The sequence below is a fragment of the Mobula birostris genome, chromosome 3, assembly GCF_030028105.1.
Source record: "Mobula birostris isolate sMobBir1 chromosome 3, sMobBir1.hap1, whole genome shotgun sequence".
NCBI lineage: Eukaryota > Metazoa > Chordata > Chondrichthyes > Myliobatiformes > Myliobatidae > Mobula > Mobula birostris.
The window spans coordinates 228,655,162-228,672,767 of record NC_092372.1 but is presented as its reverse complement, the minus strand read 5'-3'; the positions used below and the strand labels follow the sequence as shown (position 1 = coordinate 228,672,767).

Sequence of the window (17,606 nt, the reverse complement as noted above, 5' to 3'; positions counted from 1 at the left end):
ACAAGAGGACATGGCTTTAAGTTAAGGGGTGGGAAGTTCACGGGGGATATTAGAGGAAGGTTTTTTACTCCGAAAGTGGTTGGTGTGTGGAATGCACTGCCGGAGACAAATGTAGGTCCCTTACAGTCAGAAACAGATGAATTGATTATGGGGAACAAGGACATGGCAGACCAATTGAATAACTACTTTGGTTCTGTCTTCACTAAGGAGGACATAAATAATCTTCCGAAAATAGTAGGGGACAGAGGGTCCAGTGAGATGGAGGAACTGAGGGAAATATGTGTTAGTAGGGAAGTGGTGTTAGGTAAATTGAAGGGATTAAAGGCAGATAAATCCCCAGGGCCAGATGGTCTGCATCCCAGAATGCTTAAGGAAGTAGCCCAAGAAATAGTGGATGCATTAGTGATAATTTTACAAAACTCTTTAGATTCTGGAGGGAATTAAATGCAGCATCTCCAAGTTTGCAGATGACACGAAGCTGAACGGTAGTGTTAGCTGTGAGGAGGATGCTAAGAGGATGCAGGGTGACTTGGACAGGTTAGATGAGTGGGCAAATTCATGGCAGATGCAATTTAATGTGGATAAATGTGAGGTTATCCACTTTGGTGGCAAGAACAGGTATCTGAATGGTGGCCGATTAGGAAAAGGGGAGGTGCAACGAGACCCGGGTGTCATTATACACCAGTCATTGAAAGTGGGCATGCAGGTACAGCAGGCGGTGTAAAAGGCGAATGGTATGCTGGCATTTATAGCGAGAGGATTCGAGTACAGGAGCAGGGAGGTTCTACTGCGGTTGTACAAGGCCTTGGTGAGACCACACCTGGAGTACTGTGTGCAGTTTTGGTCCCCTCATCTGAGGAAAGACATTCTTGCCATTGAGGGAGTACAAAGGAGGTTCACCAGATTGATTCCTGGGATGGCAGGACTTTCATATGATGAAAGACTGGATCAACTAGGCTTATACTCTCTGGAATTTAGAAGATTGAGGGGGATCTGATTGAAACGTATAAAATTCTGAAGGGATTGGACAGGCTAGATACAGGAAGATTGTTCCAGATGTTGGGGAAGTCCAGAACGAGGGGCCACAATTTGAGGATAAAGGGGAAGCCTTTTAGGCCCGAGATTAGGAAAAACTTCTTCACACAGAGAGTGGTGAATCTGTGGAATTCTCTGCCACAGGCAACAGTTGAGGCCAGTTTATTGGCTATATTTAAGAGGGAGTTAGATATGGCCCTTGTGACTAAAGGTATCGGGGGTATGGAGAGAAAGCAGGTACAGGGTTCTGAGTTGGATGATCAGCCTGAATGGCGTTGCAGGCTTGAAGGGCCAAATGGCCTACTCCTGCACCTATTTTCTATGTTTCTGAGTCAGTGGTGGAGGCAGATACACTGGTGAAGTTTAAGAGACTACTAGACAGGTATATGGAGGAATTTAAGGTGGGGGGTTATATGGGAGGCAGGGTTTAAGGGTCAGCACAACACTGTGGGCTGAGGGGCCTATACTCTGCTGTACTATTCTATGTTCTATGTAAACAGATCTGCAGAAATCTCTAGAACTTGCTTGTTCATGTGTCCACTATAAGAAAAGCACCGAACAAGAATGGTGTTCATGGAAAAACTGGAGAGGGTGAATTTGGAGAGGTTGTTTCCTGTGGTGGGGGTATCCAGAACTGGAGGGCACAGCCTCAAAATTGAGGGATGACCTTTTAGAACAGAGGTAAGGAGGAATTTTTTTAGCCAGAGAGTGGTGAATCTGCAGCATGTTCTGCCACAGACTGCAGTGGAGGCCGAATCCGTGGGTATATTTAAGGTGGAAGTTGATCATTTCAGGGTATCAAAGTACATGGCGAGAGGGCAGGTGTGTGGGGTTGAATGGGATCCGGGATCAGCCATGATGGAATGGCGGAGCAGGCTCGATGGGTGAACAGCCTAATTCTGCTCCTCTGTCTTATGGCCTGAGGACACCTCGGAGGAAACTACTGCTGTCCAAAAAAAAAAAATTGCTGCATGTCTCAAGCTTGCAAAATACCCCCTGAATATTCCATAACATTCCTGGGACAATGTTCTGTGGACAGATTAGAGGAAAAATTGAACTCCTTGGCAGAAATGTATGGAGGGGAAAAAAGGGCACTGCACACCAACACCAAAACCTCATCCCAACTGTGAAGCATGGTGGAAGGAGCATCACGGCTTGGGGCTGCTTTGCTGCCTCAGGGCCTGGACAGCTTACAACCATTGAATTCAAAATTGTATCGAGACATTTTACAGGAGAATGTCAGGGTGGCAGTCCGTCACCTAAAGCTCAATACAGTTGGATGATGCAACGAGACAATGATCTGAAACACAAGAGTAAATCAACAACAGAATGGTTTAAAAAGAAGAAAATTTATGGTTTGGAATGGCCAAGTCAGAGTTCAGACCTTAATACAATTGAGATGCCGTGGCATGACCTGAAGTGGGCTGTTCATGCACGGTATGCCAGAAATATGAACTGGAACAGATTTGTACGGGGGAACGGTCTAAAATTCCCCCTCGTTGTTGTGCAAGTCAGATCAGCAGCTACAGGAAAGGTTTGGTGGAGGTTATTGCTGCTAAAGGAGGTTCTACCAGTTATTAAGTACAAGGGTTCACATACGTTTTCCAACCTGGACCAAATGTGTTCAATAAAAACATGAAAAGTACAATTGTTTGTGTGCTATTAGATCGTGTTTGTCTATTGTTGTGAATTAGAAGAAGGTCAGATCACATTTATGAGTACTGTAATTAATGCAGAAAACCAGGTAATTGCAAAGGGTTCAAACTTTTTCTTGCAACTATATTAAATTATGGGCAGTTACAGATTTCTTGTAACACTTGTGCAACATTATCCCTCCTGACCTGGTTACCACAAATAGATTTGTTGTTGACACATGACACGGTGCAGGTAACAAACTGTTTTGTACGCCGCCCGTATGGATAATTTCTCCACATCAGTATGAAGTAGTATGTGGTATTTGTTTTAGTATATTATTGTCACGTCCTAAGATACAGTGAAAAGTTTGTCTTGCGTACTGGTTGATTCGTTACACAGGGCATGGAGCTGGAATAAGGTAAAGCAATAACAATGCAGAATAAAGTGTAATGGCGACAGAACAAAGGCAGCAAATCACAAACACACGCAATTCTGCAGGTGCTGGAAACCCAGAGCATTTTGGAACGCACAGAATGCTGGAGGAGTGGAGTAGGTCAGGTGGCAGCCCAGGAGGGGAATAAACGGTGGACATTTCGAGCTCGTCGAGGTTGACTCTTTATTCCTGCCCGTAGACGCTGTGTGACCTGCCGAGCTGAGTGTGCTGCTCTGAAAGAGTGCAGGGCAGGAAAACAAAGTGCAAGGTCGTAACGAGGTAGATTGTGAGGCCAAGACCACTAGGTGGCCATTCGAGAGTCTGATGACAGAGGGATGGAACAACCCTTTTCCACCAGCACTGAGGAAGTACATTCACCAGAGGACTGCACTGGTCCGTGGGGACAAATGTCTCCAGGGACGGGGAGGGATTGCCTTCCCAGTTCAGTCTCCCTCTCAGAAATGGGAAAAAATCTGAACGATCTCCCACCACACTGCATGGCTCTAGGTGACCGAAACAACATAGCCATTGTGCTACAGAAGGCTATTGAGCCCATCGAGTTTCTGCTGGTAGTAATAATTGCTAATTGTTTTATCATTGTCACGCGTACCAAAAGCTCTGTTAACGAGCCACCCAGACAGATGATTCCCTTCGGCCCAGCTGGTCCATGCTGACCATATTGTTCATCTACACCAAAGGGGAAGAGGTCAGTTTGATCTGTCACATGTACAGTGAGCCGCGTCAATGACCAGCACAGTCCGAGGCTGTCCACTAGTGTTGCCACTCTTCCAGTGGTGGGGCAGCGAGGGATATGGTGAGAGAGCAGGCCCATGGGGTTGCCTCGTGACTGGGATCAGCCACGATGAAATGGTGGAGCAGACTCGATGGGTCGAGTGGCCTAATTCTGCTCCTGTGTCTTATGGTCTTGCAGCACGCACATAAGTCAGTAACCCTAACCATTTCGTCTTCGGACTGTGGGAGGAAACTGCAGCTCCTGGAGGAAACCAACGTGGTCACAAGGAGAACGTACAGGCTCCTGAACAGCAGTGGGAATTGATCACTGGCACTGTGAAGTGTTATGCTTACTGATAGGCCTGATAGACTACCATACAATAATGTCCCATTTGGCCCAAATCCCTCCCTGCCTTTCTTATCCAAGTACTTCCTAAACAGTGTCGTTGTGGCCATCTCTAGCCCCCCCATTTCAGATCCCCAGCACCCTCAGCATAGAAAAACTCCTTTAAATCTCTCCCGTCTCACCATAAACCTTTGCCCTCCAGTTCCAGGCTCCCCCGCTCTGGGGAAAAAGACTACATCTATTTCTCTCGGCCTCCTACGTTCCAGTGAGGATAAACTCAGTCTATCCAACCATTCCTTGTATGGAAATCTCTCAACCTCAGGTGACATCCGGGTGAATCATTTCTATACTTTCTCTGTCGCTACCATTTCCTTCCTGCAGTGCAGCCAGAACTGCACGTTATACTCCAGGTGCAGCCAAACCACTGCTCTCTATAAGGGCAACGTCCCGTTCAACTTTTACTCTGATCCTCAGCTGATAAAGGGCAACCCTCTCAAAGTGAAAGGCATAGATCAGATGGACAGTAACTGTCCTTTCCCGAGGGTGTGGGTCCAAAACTAGGGAGCACAGGCCCAAGGGGAAAGGGGAAAGATTTGAAAAGGGCACGAGGGACAGCTTTTTCACACACAGGGTGTTGAGTTCTGCAACAGATGGAATGGCTTTACAGAGTCCTGATCTTAACATCACTGAGGCTGTCACAAGAAATAGGAGCAGGAGTCGGCCATCTGGCCCGTCGAGCCTGCTCCACCATTCAATAAGGTCATGGCTGATCTGGCCATGGACTCATCTCCACCCACCTGCCTTTTCCACCTAACCCTTAATTCACCTACTATGCAAATAATCTATCCAACCTTGTCTTAAATATATTTACTGAGGTTGCCTCCACTGCTTCATTGGGCAGAGAATTCCACAGATTCACCACTGTCTGGGAAAAGCAGTTCCTCCTCATCTCCGTCCTAAATCTACTCCCCCAAATCTTGAGACTATATCCCCTAGTTCTAGTCTCACCTACCAGTGGAAACAACTTTCCATTCTTTGTCTTATCTATCCCTTTCATAGTTAGAAACCATAGAAAAACTACAGCACAGAAACAGGCCTTTTGGCCCTTCTTGGCTGTGCCAAACCATTTTCTCCCTAGTCCCACTGACCTGCACACAGACCATGTCCCTCCATATACCTCACATCCATGTTTTACTGTTTCTTTAAAATCTCCATAAGACCATAAGATATAGGAGCAGAAGTAGGCCATTCAGCCTATCGAGTTTGCTTTGCTATTCAATCATGGGCTGATCTAATTCTTCCAGTCCTTCCCACTCCCCTGCTTTCACCCCATACCCTTTGATGCCCTGGCTATTCAAGAACCTATCTATCTCTGCCTTAAATACACCCAATAACTTGGCCTCCACAGCTGCTCGTGGCAACAAATTCCACAGATTTACCACCCTCTGACTAAAGTAATTTCTCTGTACCTCTGTTCTAAATGGACATCCTTCAATCCCGAAGTTGTGCCCTCTTGTCCTACAATCCTCTACCATATGAAATAATGTTGTAATATCGAATTTCTTTGGGCCTTTTAACATTTGGAATGTTTCTATGAGATTCCCCCTCATTCTCCTGAACTCCAGGGAATACAGCCCAGGACCTGCCAGGCATTCCTCATACGGCCTAGAACTGTACACAGTACTTCAAGTGTGGTCTCACGAGTGCCTTATAGAACCTCAACATCACATCGCTGCTCTTATATTCTATACCTCTAGAAATGAATGCCAACATTGCATTTGCCTTCTGCACCACCAACTCAACCTGGAGGTTTAGGGCATCCTGCACAAGAACTCCCTGGTCCCTTTGCATCTCTGCATTTTGAATTCTCTCCCCATCTTCTAAATAATAACCTGCCCGTTTATTTCTTCCACCAAAGTGCATGACCATACACTTTCCAACATTGTATTTCATTTGTCACTTCTTTGCCCATTCCCCTAAACTATCTAAGTCTCTCTGCAGGCTCTCTGTTTCCTCAACACTACCCACTCCTCCACCTATCTTTGTATCATTGGCAAATTTAGCCACAAATCCATTAATCCCATTATCCAAATCATTGACATATATCATAAAAAGCAGCAGTTCCAACACCAACCTCTGTGGAACTCCACTGGTAACTGGCAGCCAGCCAGAATAGGATCCTCTGATTCTTCTGAACTTCAGTGAGTACAGTCCCAGGCAACTCAATCTCCCCTCATTGTCTAACCCCCTCATCTCTGGAATTAACCTGGTGAACCTCCTCTGCACCGTCTCCAAAGCCAGTATATCCTTCCTCAAGTAAGGAGACCAGAACTGCACACAGTACTCCAGGTGCGGCCTCACCAGTACCCTGTATAGTTGCAGCATGACCTCCCTGCTCTTGAATTCAATTCCTCTAGCAATGAAGGCCAACATTCCATTTGTCTTCTTGATAGCCTGCTGCACCTGCAAACCAACCTTTTGTAATTCATGCACGAACACTCCCAAGTCCCTCTGCACAGCAGCATGCTGCAATTTTTTTCCATTTAAGTAGTAATCTGCTCTTCCATTTTTCCTTCCAAAGTGGATGACCTCGCATTTATCAACATTGTACTCCATCTGCCAGATCCTTGCCCACTCACTTAACCTATCTATATCTCTCTGCAGACTCTCTGTATCTTCTGCACAATTTGCTTTTCCACTCAATTTAGTATCATCAGCAAACTTAGATACACTACACTCGGTCCCATCTTCCAGATCGTTAATGTATATGGTGAACAGTTGTGGGCCCAGCACTGACTCCAGTGGCACACTGCTCACCACTGACTGCCAACCAGAGTAACACCCATGTATCCCAACTCTCTGCTTTCTATTAGTTAACCAATCCTCTGTCCATGCCAATACATCACCCCCAACTCTAGGCATCCTTATCTTATGGGTAAGTCTTTTATGTGGCACCTATCGAACACCTTCTGGAAATCCAAGTTAATAATGTCCAACTGTTCCCCTCTATCCACTGCACTCATTATATCCTCAATGAACTCCAGTAACCTTGCGAAACAGAAGCTGCCTTTGCTGAATCCATGCTGCATCTGCCTTATGGATCCTTTTCCAGATGCCTTGCTACTTCTTCTTTTGTGATAGCTTCAAGCATTTTCCGAACTACAGATGTTAAACTAACTGGCCTATAGTTACCTGCCTTTTGCCTGCATCCTTTTTTGAACAGTGAAGTGACATTCGCCTTCTCCAATCCACCAAGACCTGCCCAGAGTCCAGAGAATTTTGGTAAATTATCAGCAAAGCCTTTACTATAACTTCTGCCATATCCTTCAGTACTCTGGGATGCATTCTATCAGGACCAGGGGACTTAGCTATCTTCAGGCCCACTAGTTTTCTCAACACTACCCCTTTAGTGATAGCTACTGAGGCCCTCACCTCCAATCGCGTCCATAACATATCTCTTCGGCATGTTAGACGTGTCCTCTACTGTGAAGACCGACAGAAAATAGTCATTCAAAGCCTCAGCCATTTCCTCATTACCTAATATCAATTCCCCTTTCTTGTTCTCCAAGGGACCTACATTCACTTTGGCTGCCCTTTTCCATTTTATATAATTATAAAAATTTTTTACTATCTGTTTTTGTATTTTGCGCTAGTTTATTTTCACAATCTATCTTGCCTTTCTTTATTGCTCACTTAGTAGTTCTTTGTTGCTTTTTAAAGTTTTCCCAGTCTTCCAGTTTCCCACTACTCTTGGTGACTTAATACACACGAGCTTTGAGTTTGATGCCTTGTTTTATTTCCTTAGTTATCCAAGGCTGGCTCTTCCTACCCTTACTGTTCTTACTTTTAACTGGAATATACTTTTGTCGAGCACTGTGAAAAATCTCTTTGAAAGTCTTCCACTGTTCCTCAACTGTCCCACCATATAGCCTGTGTTCCCAGTCTACACTGGCCAAATCCTCCCTCATCCCATTGTAGTCTCCATTGTTTAGGCATAATACACTGGACTTAGATCGAACTTTTGTATCATTTGTTTCACACTGTGATCACTCTTTCCAAAAGGATATCTAACTACAAGATCACTAATTTTACCTGTCTCATTGCACAGGACCAGATCTAAGATAGCATGTTCCCTTGTAGGTTCGATAACATGCTGCTCAAGAAAGCCATCACGGATGCATTCTATGAAGTCTTCCTCAGGACTGCCTTGACCAACTTGATTCACCCAATCAATGGCCACTCCTACACTGGTCCACTCACACAATGGCCGCTCCTACACTGGTCCACTCACACAATGGCCGCTCCTACACTGGTCCACTCACACAATTGCCGCTCCTACACTGGTCCACTCACACAATGGCCGCTCCTACACTGGTCCACTCACACAATGGCCGCTCCTACACTGGTCCACTCACACAATGGCCGCTCCTACACTGGTCCACTCACACAATGGCCGCTCCTACACTGGTCCACTCACACAATGGCCGCTCCTACACTGGTCCACTCACACAATTGCCGCTCCTACACTGGTCCACTCACACAATGGCCACTCCTACACTGGTCCACTCACACAATTGCCGCTCCTACACTGGTCCACTCACACAATGGCCGCTCCTACACTGGTCCACTCACACAATGGCCGCTCCTACACTGGTCCACTCACACAATTGCCGCTCCTACACTGGTCCACTCACACAATGGCCGCTCCTACACTGGTCCACTCACACAATTGCCGCTCCTACACTGGTCCACTCACACAATGGCCGCTCCTACACTGGTCCACTCACACAATGGCCGCTCCTACACTGGTCCACTCACACAATGGCCGCTCCTACACTGGTCCGCTCACACAATGGCCGCTCCTACACTGGTCCACTCACACAATGGCCACTCCTACACTGGTCCACTCACACAATTGCCGCTCCTACACTGGTCCACTCACACAATGGCCGCTCCTACACTGGTCCACTCACACAATGGCCGCTCCTACACTGGTCCACTCACACAATGGCCGCTCCGCTTTGACCCTGCTTTACTTTTATTTGCTCCTGCTAATGACTCGTGAGTTGATTGGTCCACCATTAATGCCTTGGTGACGAGGTTGGGATTGTGGGATTACCTGGAGACACAGATGCAAGCAAGACAGCCAAAGTCTGCAGAACTGTGGCAAGTTCTCCAATATGTTTTGTCCAACCTAACAGGTGATTTTCTTATAAACCTGCACAACAGAGAACCTAAGGGAATTGGTACCATTTTAAAGGCAAAAGGTGGTCATACCAAACATTGATTTTAGTTTTTTACTGTTTAGAGTAAATTTACTCTTTAGAGTAAATGTATTTGATATTTAGAAAATTTTAATTTCATTATTTTTGAAAGCATTTTTGCTTCACAGATGCCTGAGACTTTTGCACAGTCCTCTCTATGGGGAGGCGGGACTTGATAGTGGTTAGTTAGCCCAGTAACTGGTTAGATGGTGAATTGAATCAGTGGGGTGGGGTGTCACTGCCTATAGTTAGACGGTGAGATGGTGGTCGTGGCAGCCAGTGGCAGTGGGTAGATGGATTGCCAGTGAAAACTTGCCCGGTGACTGTTTAGGCAGTGAGTTGGTGGATGCTGAGCCAGTGTACACAGCTGGGGGCAATGGTTCATTCATCAGTGTAGCCAGTGGCAGTGTTTGGTCATTAATAAGGTAGGTACTCAGCCAGTGCAAACTGTGTCCGGTGATGGTAGTTGGTGAGCCAGTGGAGACCAACCACTGGGAGTGTCAGATGAGTGGGTGGACACTGTCAGTGGTTAGATAGTGTGCCAGTGCACAGTGATTGGATGGTGATCAAGCGGACACAGTGGCCAGTGATGGTAGTTAGTGATCCAGTGGGCACACCAGTGCACTGCCACTGGCTAGAGTGGGTGGACACAGTGGACACTCACCCAGTGACTGTGTTTCTTTGTTCTTTCGCTGTCAGGAGCTGGAGGAGGAGAGGCTGCGGAATTATGAGTATCTGCTACAGCTGGACGGACAGCATCTGGTCACCAACCCTGAGCCGCTGGAGTGTCCCATCTGCCTGAGCAGCATTGCGCCGCAGGATGGTGTGGTGCTGCGAGACTGTCTACACTCCTTTTGCAGGTGAGGCATGCTCTCGTCCAACGTTCCTCCCACCTCAGTCTGGCAAGCTCCCCTTAGTGCAGACAGACGTCACCGGCTGGACGTACAGACTGTCTGTGTCTGCAGAGACGGGACCTGTCCCAGAGAGTAGTGGACATTTGTACACTAAGTGTGCTGAGAGTGGAGGTTGAGGGGATTTGGATGTGAAGGGACTGAGGGACATTTATTGTCATTCAACTGTACACGTGTATACCGCCAAATGAAACAGCGTTCCTCCAGACCCATGTGCACAACACAGGACGTACAGGATAACCCACACACAACACAAAGTAATACTACCCAAATAAATTAACAAAAAAAATCCAGAGGATTACTGCAGCAACATGGACTGAGGTTGACGATCTTTCCTGATAGTAGAGAATAAATGGGCTGAATGGCCTCTCCTGCTCCTGTTCATACAGTCATGGAGTCACAATGGCAGGGAAGCAGACCCTTCAGTCCAACTGGGCCTTGCTGTTCAAGATTCCCATCTAAGATAATCCCATTTTCCCCCATCCCTCCAAACCTTCCCTGTCCATGTACAGTGCTTGTCCAAGGACTGTTCCAATGTTGTTCGTCTACCTGCTGCTACCACTTTCTCTGGCAACTCACTCTAGGTGAGAAAGTTCTCTCAGGTTCCTGTCTCCTCTCACCTCAGATCTGTATCAGCACGAGTGCACCACAGGTCTGTGTGCTTCGCCCCCTCTCTGCTTCTGCTCACTGTGCACAGCCCCTGCACCGTATTTCAATTTCGCTGTCTTTGGCCAAGTCAAAAGCGGTGATGAATCAGCGCAGAGAAGGGAGAAAGAAAACCTGGCTGAGTGGTGACACAAGAGCAACTCAACGTCAGGCTCAGGAACAGTTACCACCAGGCTCCTGAACCAAAGGGGTTAACTTCACTCGCCCCAACACGGAACTGTTCCCACAACTACACACTCACCTTCAAGGAATCTCATCTCATCGTCTCGATGTTTATTGTTTATTTATTCATTATTATCATTTTTCTTGTATTTGTCCAGTTTGTCTTTTGCACACTGGTTGTTTGTCCTGTTGGGTACAGTCGGTCATTGGATCTGTTACAAGACCAGGAGGTGTGGGAGGAGTATTGGACCATTCAGCTTATTGAGTCTGCTGCACCATTTCATCATGGCTGGTCCACTTCCCTCTCAACACCCTCCATTCTCCTGCCTTTCCCCATAACCTCTCACACCTTGACTAATCAAGAGCATGTAAGCATCTACCTTAAATGCATCCAGTGACCTGGCCTCCACAGATAGCTGTGGTAATGAATTCCAGGGATTTACCATCCTCTGGCTAAAGAAATTCCTTCTCATCTGGTATAAGTGGACGTCCCTTTACTTTGAAGCTGTACACTCTGGTCCTAGACTCCCCCAGAGGAAACATCCTCATCACATCCACTCTATCTCAGCCTTACAACATTTGATAGGTTTTATCACTCCATCCCATTCTTCTAAACTCCAGTACAAACCCAGAGCCATCAAATATTCCTCGTACAATCAACTTTTTATTCCTGGAGTCATTTTCATGAATGTTCTCTGAACCCTCTCCAGTTTCAGCACATCCTTTCTTAGATAAGGGGCCCAAAACTGCTCTCAATATTCGAAGTGAGGCCTCACCAGAGCCTTATAAAGCCTCAACATTACATCCTTGCTTTTATATTCTAGTCCTCTTGAAATGAAAGCTAACATCACATTTGCCTTCCTCTCTACACGCAAGTCGGCAAGTTAACATTTAGGGTGTCTGCACAAGGACTCCCAAATCCCTTTGCACCTCAGATTTCTGAATTTTCTCCCCATTTAGAAAATAGTCTGTGCTACAAATGTGCACGACCACACACTTCCCTACACTATATTCCATCTGCCACTTCTTTACTCATTCTCCCAATCTGCCTTAATTCCTCTTGCAGCCTCTCTACTTCCTCGACACTACCTGCCCCTCCACTTAAGTGTGTATTGTCTGCAGACCTGGCCACGTAGCTATCAATTTCATCATCCAAATCATTGACGTATGACACAACAAGTAGTTGTCCCAATATACACGCCTGTGGAACATCACTAGTCACTGGCAATTAATCCGAAAAGGCTCCCTTTATTCCCACTCTCTCCCTCCTGCCAATCAGTCACTGCTTTATCCATGTTAGGATCTTTCCTGTAATACCAGGGGCTCGTAGCTTGTTAAGCAGCCTCATGTGTGGCACCTTGTCAAAAGCCTTCTGAAAATCAAATACACAACATCAACTGATTCACCTTTGTCTATCCTGCTTGTTATTTCTTCAAAAAAATTCCAACAGATTTGTCAGGCAAGATTTTCCCTTGAGGAAACCATTTTATCATGTGCCTCCAAGTACCCCAAAACCACATCCTTAATAATCAACTCCAACATCTTCCCAGCCACAGGTTAACTAGTCTACAATTTCATTTCTTCTGCCTCCCTCCCTTCTTCAGGAGTGAAGCGACATTTGCAGTTTTTCAGTCCTCCACGACCATGCCAGCATCTATTGATTCTTGAAAGATCATGACCAACCTCTTTCAGAACCGTGTGGTGTGGTCCATCTACCTCCAGACCTTTCAGTTTCTCAAGACCCTTTTTCCTAGTAATAACAACTGCACTCACTTCTTGATAGATATTACATATTTTGGGTTTACTGAGTATGCCCACAAGAAAATGAATGTCAGGGTTGTATATGGTGACATGTATGAACTCTGATAATAAATTTACTTTGTAAACCCGTGCCTTCCAGTTCCTGATTTGCCAGCCCTGGGAAAAAGACTGCTCATTAGGCCCGTCTATGGCCCTCATGATTTTATACACCTCTATAAGGTCACCCCTCCTTCTTCTACACTCCAATGGACAAAGTCTGCATCCCAGTCCCTTGTAAATCTCCTCTGCACTTGTTCCCAGCTGAGAGGCATGCTTCCTACAACAGGGTGACCAGAACAGAGCTCAGTACTGCAAGTGCTGCCTCACCAAAGGTCTTGTACAACTCCACCCCGACTTGCCGGCTCTGACTGACAGTGACCAGCACGCCACCTCCTGTGCTCTCCCTCATTAGGTGATGGTTTTAGTCTTTGTGTGTGTGTCTGTTGTCCACAGGGATTGCCTGAAACAGCTGATCCGGACCTGTGCTGACCCTCAGGTGCCCTGCCCCTACCGTGACAGCAGTTATGCCTGTGACAGCAAGCTGCAGGAGCGCGAGATCCGAGCGGTGAGTGACCTCCGGACCCTTAGGTCAGAGGGTGCCGGGTTGTCCTGCTGAGTACTGGGGGCAGGCTATGTTGGTGCCGGAATGAGGAGACATTTGCGGGCTGCCCCAGCACACTCTTAAGTTTTATTTATTTCGGGGTACCATGCGGACAGGCCCTCTTGGCACAGTGACCCACCTGTTTAACCCAAGTCTAATCACTGGACAGTTTACAACGACAATGAGCCTGCTCCAGTTCGCCAACTGGTACGTCTGGCGACTGTGTGGGAGGGAAGTTCATCGGGAGGAGTGAGACTCCAAGCGTCACGCTGTTTGTGAATTGTTAACACATATCACTGCCTGTTTCGATGTACATGTGACAAATAATTCTGGATATCAATCAGGCCCTTCAACCCATCTAGCCTGTGCTGATCTTTCTGCCCCATTGCATTCTAACTGCAAGTTTCAAGTCAGTGAATACACACGTTTCAGATTTGCCCACATTAGGGCTGTATCATTCCCGTTTTGCCGATAGAAATGTCTCTTAAATGTGGTGATATTAACCCCTCTCTAAACAAAATTCACCCATCAAACCATCTCCCTGTCACTATAAACCTATGCCCTCTTCTTGATAGCCCTACTATTCCGGCTGCCTGTTCTGTGTACCTGCACCAGGTCACCTTCGCTCCAGAGCAAACAGTCCCACGCTATCTCATCTCTCCCAATTTGCAAAGTGCTTGAAACCTGAAACTTCTTGTGAATCTCCCCGTGTACAACGAGAGAGTGGTGGTCAGAAACTTCTTGTGAATCTCCCCGTGTACAGCAAGAGAGTGGTGATTAGAACTATACACAGTACTTGAAGTGAGATCTAACCATTGATTTGGAAAGTTAGAAAGTAAAGTCCAGACTCTCTCAGTATATTCTAAGCAACACACACAAAATGCTGGAGGAACACGGGAGGTCAGGCAGCATCTGTGGAGAAGAATGAACACTCAGTGTATCATAAAACACAGAACACAACAGTACAGCCGAGTAGTCGATGTTTCATAAACCATGGAGGCCCTTTGACCCACAATGCTGACCTTAAAACCTACTCCAACATCAATCTAATTCTTCTCTCTGGCATAACCCTGCATTTTTCGATCATCCATGTGCCTATCTGAGCACCCTCTCAAACGTTTGTAAGGTATCTGCCTCCTCCCCCTCCCTGGCAGCATGTTCCACACACCCACCAGACTCTGTGTAAAAAAAACCTCTGACGTCCCCACTATCCTCTCCTCCAATCACCTGAAAACCACCTTAATCACCTTGGCCACTTCCATCCTGTAGCTGTTCCCTCTTTTCATCTTGTGTGTCCCTATGAAGTCAGCATTCATCCTCCGTCACTCCAAAGAGAAAAACCCAAGCCTGCTCAGTCTATCCTCTTTAAAAATGCTGTCCAATCCAGGCAACATCATGGTAAATCTCCTCTGCACTCCCTCTAGAGCAGGGTTCCACAGACCGCTTGCTTAATGGTATTGGTCCATGGCATAGAATAGGTTGGGAACCCCTGGTTAAAGATTCCTCACCCTTCCTGTAAAGAGGCACTAGAACGGAACACAATACGCCAAGCGTGATCTCACCAGGGATTTAGCAAATTGAAGTTCAAGTTTACTGCCATCTGACTGTACATATGAAACAAGGTTCCTCTGGACCACGGTGCACCCACAAAACACATCACACACAATATTACCACAAATAAGTGAATAAAATATCATTCAAAATGCATGTAGTGTGCAGCACAGGTAAACAGCTCTCTGTCCCAGTGACGAGATCTCGGTGGTGACAGGGTATTCATTAGTCTCCCAGCCTGAGGGAAGAAGCTGTTACCCAGTCTGCCAGTCCTAATCCTGATGCTCCTGAACCTCCTTCCTGACGGTAGTGGGTCAGAGAGATTGTGGGATGGGTGTCAGGGATCCTCCACAATGTTCAGGCCCTTTGTCTGCAAAGCTCCGGGTAAATGTCACTAAGGGGAGGGAGTTGGGGGTGGTGTGGGATACCCTAGTGATCCTGTCCGTGCCTTTTATTTATAGTGAGACATTACCTTGGGGCTCCTGCACTCTGTCTCCTGACCAACGAAAGCCAGTGCACCATCAGCCTGCTTGTCAACTTGAACAGCAACTATAGATGTGAACTCCAACATCCCTCTATTCCACCACACTGCTAGAGATCAGGGAGGGTAAACAGCTGGAGATTCTCATTCACAATGTGCAGGGGTGGTGACCTGTCGGTGGGGCTGGGGTCCAGGGAATAATTCTGTGTGTCTGAAACCCCAGCTGGTGTCGGTGGGACTGGGGACCAGGGAATAATTCTGTGTGTCTGAAATCCCAGCTGGTGTTGGTGGGACGGGGGTCCAGGGAATTATTCTGTGTGTCTGCTCTGAAACCCCAGCTGGTGTCGGTGGGACGGGGGTCCGGGGAATAATTCTGTGTGTCTGAAACCCCAGCTGGTGTCGGTGGGACTGGGATTCAGGGAATAATTCTGTGTGTCTGAAACCCCAGCTGGTGTCGGTGGGACGGGGGTCCGGGGAATAATTCTGTGTGTCTGAAACCCCAGCTGGTGTCGGTGGGACTGGGATTCAGGGAATAATTCTGTGTGTCTGAAACCCCAGCTGGTGTTAGTGGGACTGGGGTCCAGGGAATAATTCTGTGTGTCTGAAACCCCAGCTGGTGTTAGTGGGACTGGGGTCCAGGGAATAATTCTGTGTGTCTGAAACCCCAGCTGGTGTTAGTGGGACTGGGGTCTGGGGAATAATTCTGTGTGTCTGAAACCCCAGCTGGTGTCGGTGGGACTGGGATTCAGGGAATAATTCTGTGTGTCTGAAACCCCAGCTGGTGTTAGTGGGACTGGGGTCCAGGGAATAATTCTGTGTGTCTGAAACCCCAGCTGGTGTCGGTGGGACTGGGATTCAGGGAATAATTCTGTGTGTCTGAAACCCCAGCTGGTGTCGGTGGAGACCTACAACAAGTTCCTGGAGCGCAGTATGTCGGTGGCAGAGAGCAGCAGCGACAACAGCTATCACTGCAGAACGGCAGACTGCAAGGGCTGGTGCATTTACGAGGACGTAGTCAATCAGTTCCACTGCCCCTCCTGCGGAAAGCTCAACTGCCTGCTTTGCAAGGTGGGGAGGAGGTACCAGCACGGGTGAGGCAGTGGGAAGAAAGAGTCACACACGGGAGAGAAGCATCCCACTGTGGGAGGGGTGGTACCGAGGGAGGGTCACACTGTGGGAGGGGTGGTACCGAGGGAGGGTCACAGTGGGAGGGGTGGTACTGAGGGAGGGTCACACTGTGGGAGGGGCGGTACTGAGGGAGGGTCACACTGTGGGAGGGGTGGTACTGAGGGAGAGTCACACTGTGGGAGGGGTGGTACTGAGGGAGAGTCACACTGTTTAAAGGACATCCATGTGCCTGAGGCATAGCTCCATTTCACAGATCCTACGAAGATTGAGAATTAAAGGGTGTTGAGGGGGTAATTCAGTTGTAATCAGGTTATTGTTTTTTCCTGAATCAGTCACAGTGGAAATTCATTTTGTGTTATTCACACGTAAGTACATTGAAACAGGAAAAAGCTGGTCTGGGCTGACTGTCTTTTAACCCCTAAGAAACCAAGGTTTATTTTCCCTTTGGGAACTACAGCAGTCCTAACACAACTCAGACCCAAAAGAGCCCAAACATCCCAGGATGCACATGACAAAACCTCGCACCACAGTGCTCGGCCTACCTGGTTGCTCCTGGGAGAACCAGACTCAGGGTTAACTCTGTCCATCCTGAGAGATAAAACATAGAACCTTTCAACCTATTCCAGGATCAGCCGGTCCCTTCCCTCCACACAGCTCCCCATGTTTCTGTCATTCCTGCAAATTCCTAGGAGTCTTTTAAACGTCCCTAATGTATCTGCTGTACCACCACCCACCGCTCTCTGTGTGTAAAACACCTACCTCTGACATCTCCCCACCTGTACTCTCCTCCAATCACCTTGAAATTGTGTCCCCTTGTATTAGCCATTCCACCCTGGGGAAAAGTCTCTGTCTGTCCACTCG

The 17,606-nt window shown here is 47.3% G+C and overlaps 1 protein-coding gene across 7 annotated transcripts in view; it reads left to right on the top strand.

Moving 5' to 3' along the window:
* Window positions 1–17,606, top strand: part of shrprbck1r (sharpin and rbck1 related) — an 85,275-nt gene that overhangs the window by 58,145 nt on the left and 9,524 nt on the right. For 6 of the 7 annotated variants that reach the window (XM_072254299.1, XM_072254297.1, XM_072254296.1 and 3 more), the window contains 3 exons: window positions 10,145–10,305; window positions 13,438–13,549; window positions 16,506–16,685. In XM_072254299.1, the coding sequence (XP_072110400.1) occupies window positions 10,145–10,305; window positions 13,438–13,549; window positions 16,506–16,685 (453 nt within the window). Of the gene's footprint in view, window positions 1–10,144; window positions 10,306–13,437; window positions 13,550–16,505; window positions 16,709–17,606 lie in introns of all 7 variants that reach the window. The other variant, XM_072254300.1, reaches the window with a different exon arrangement.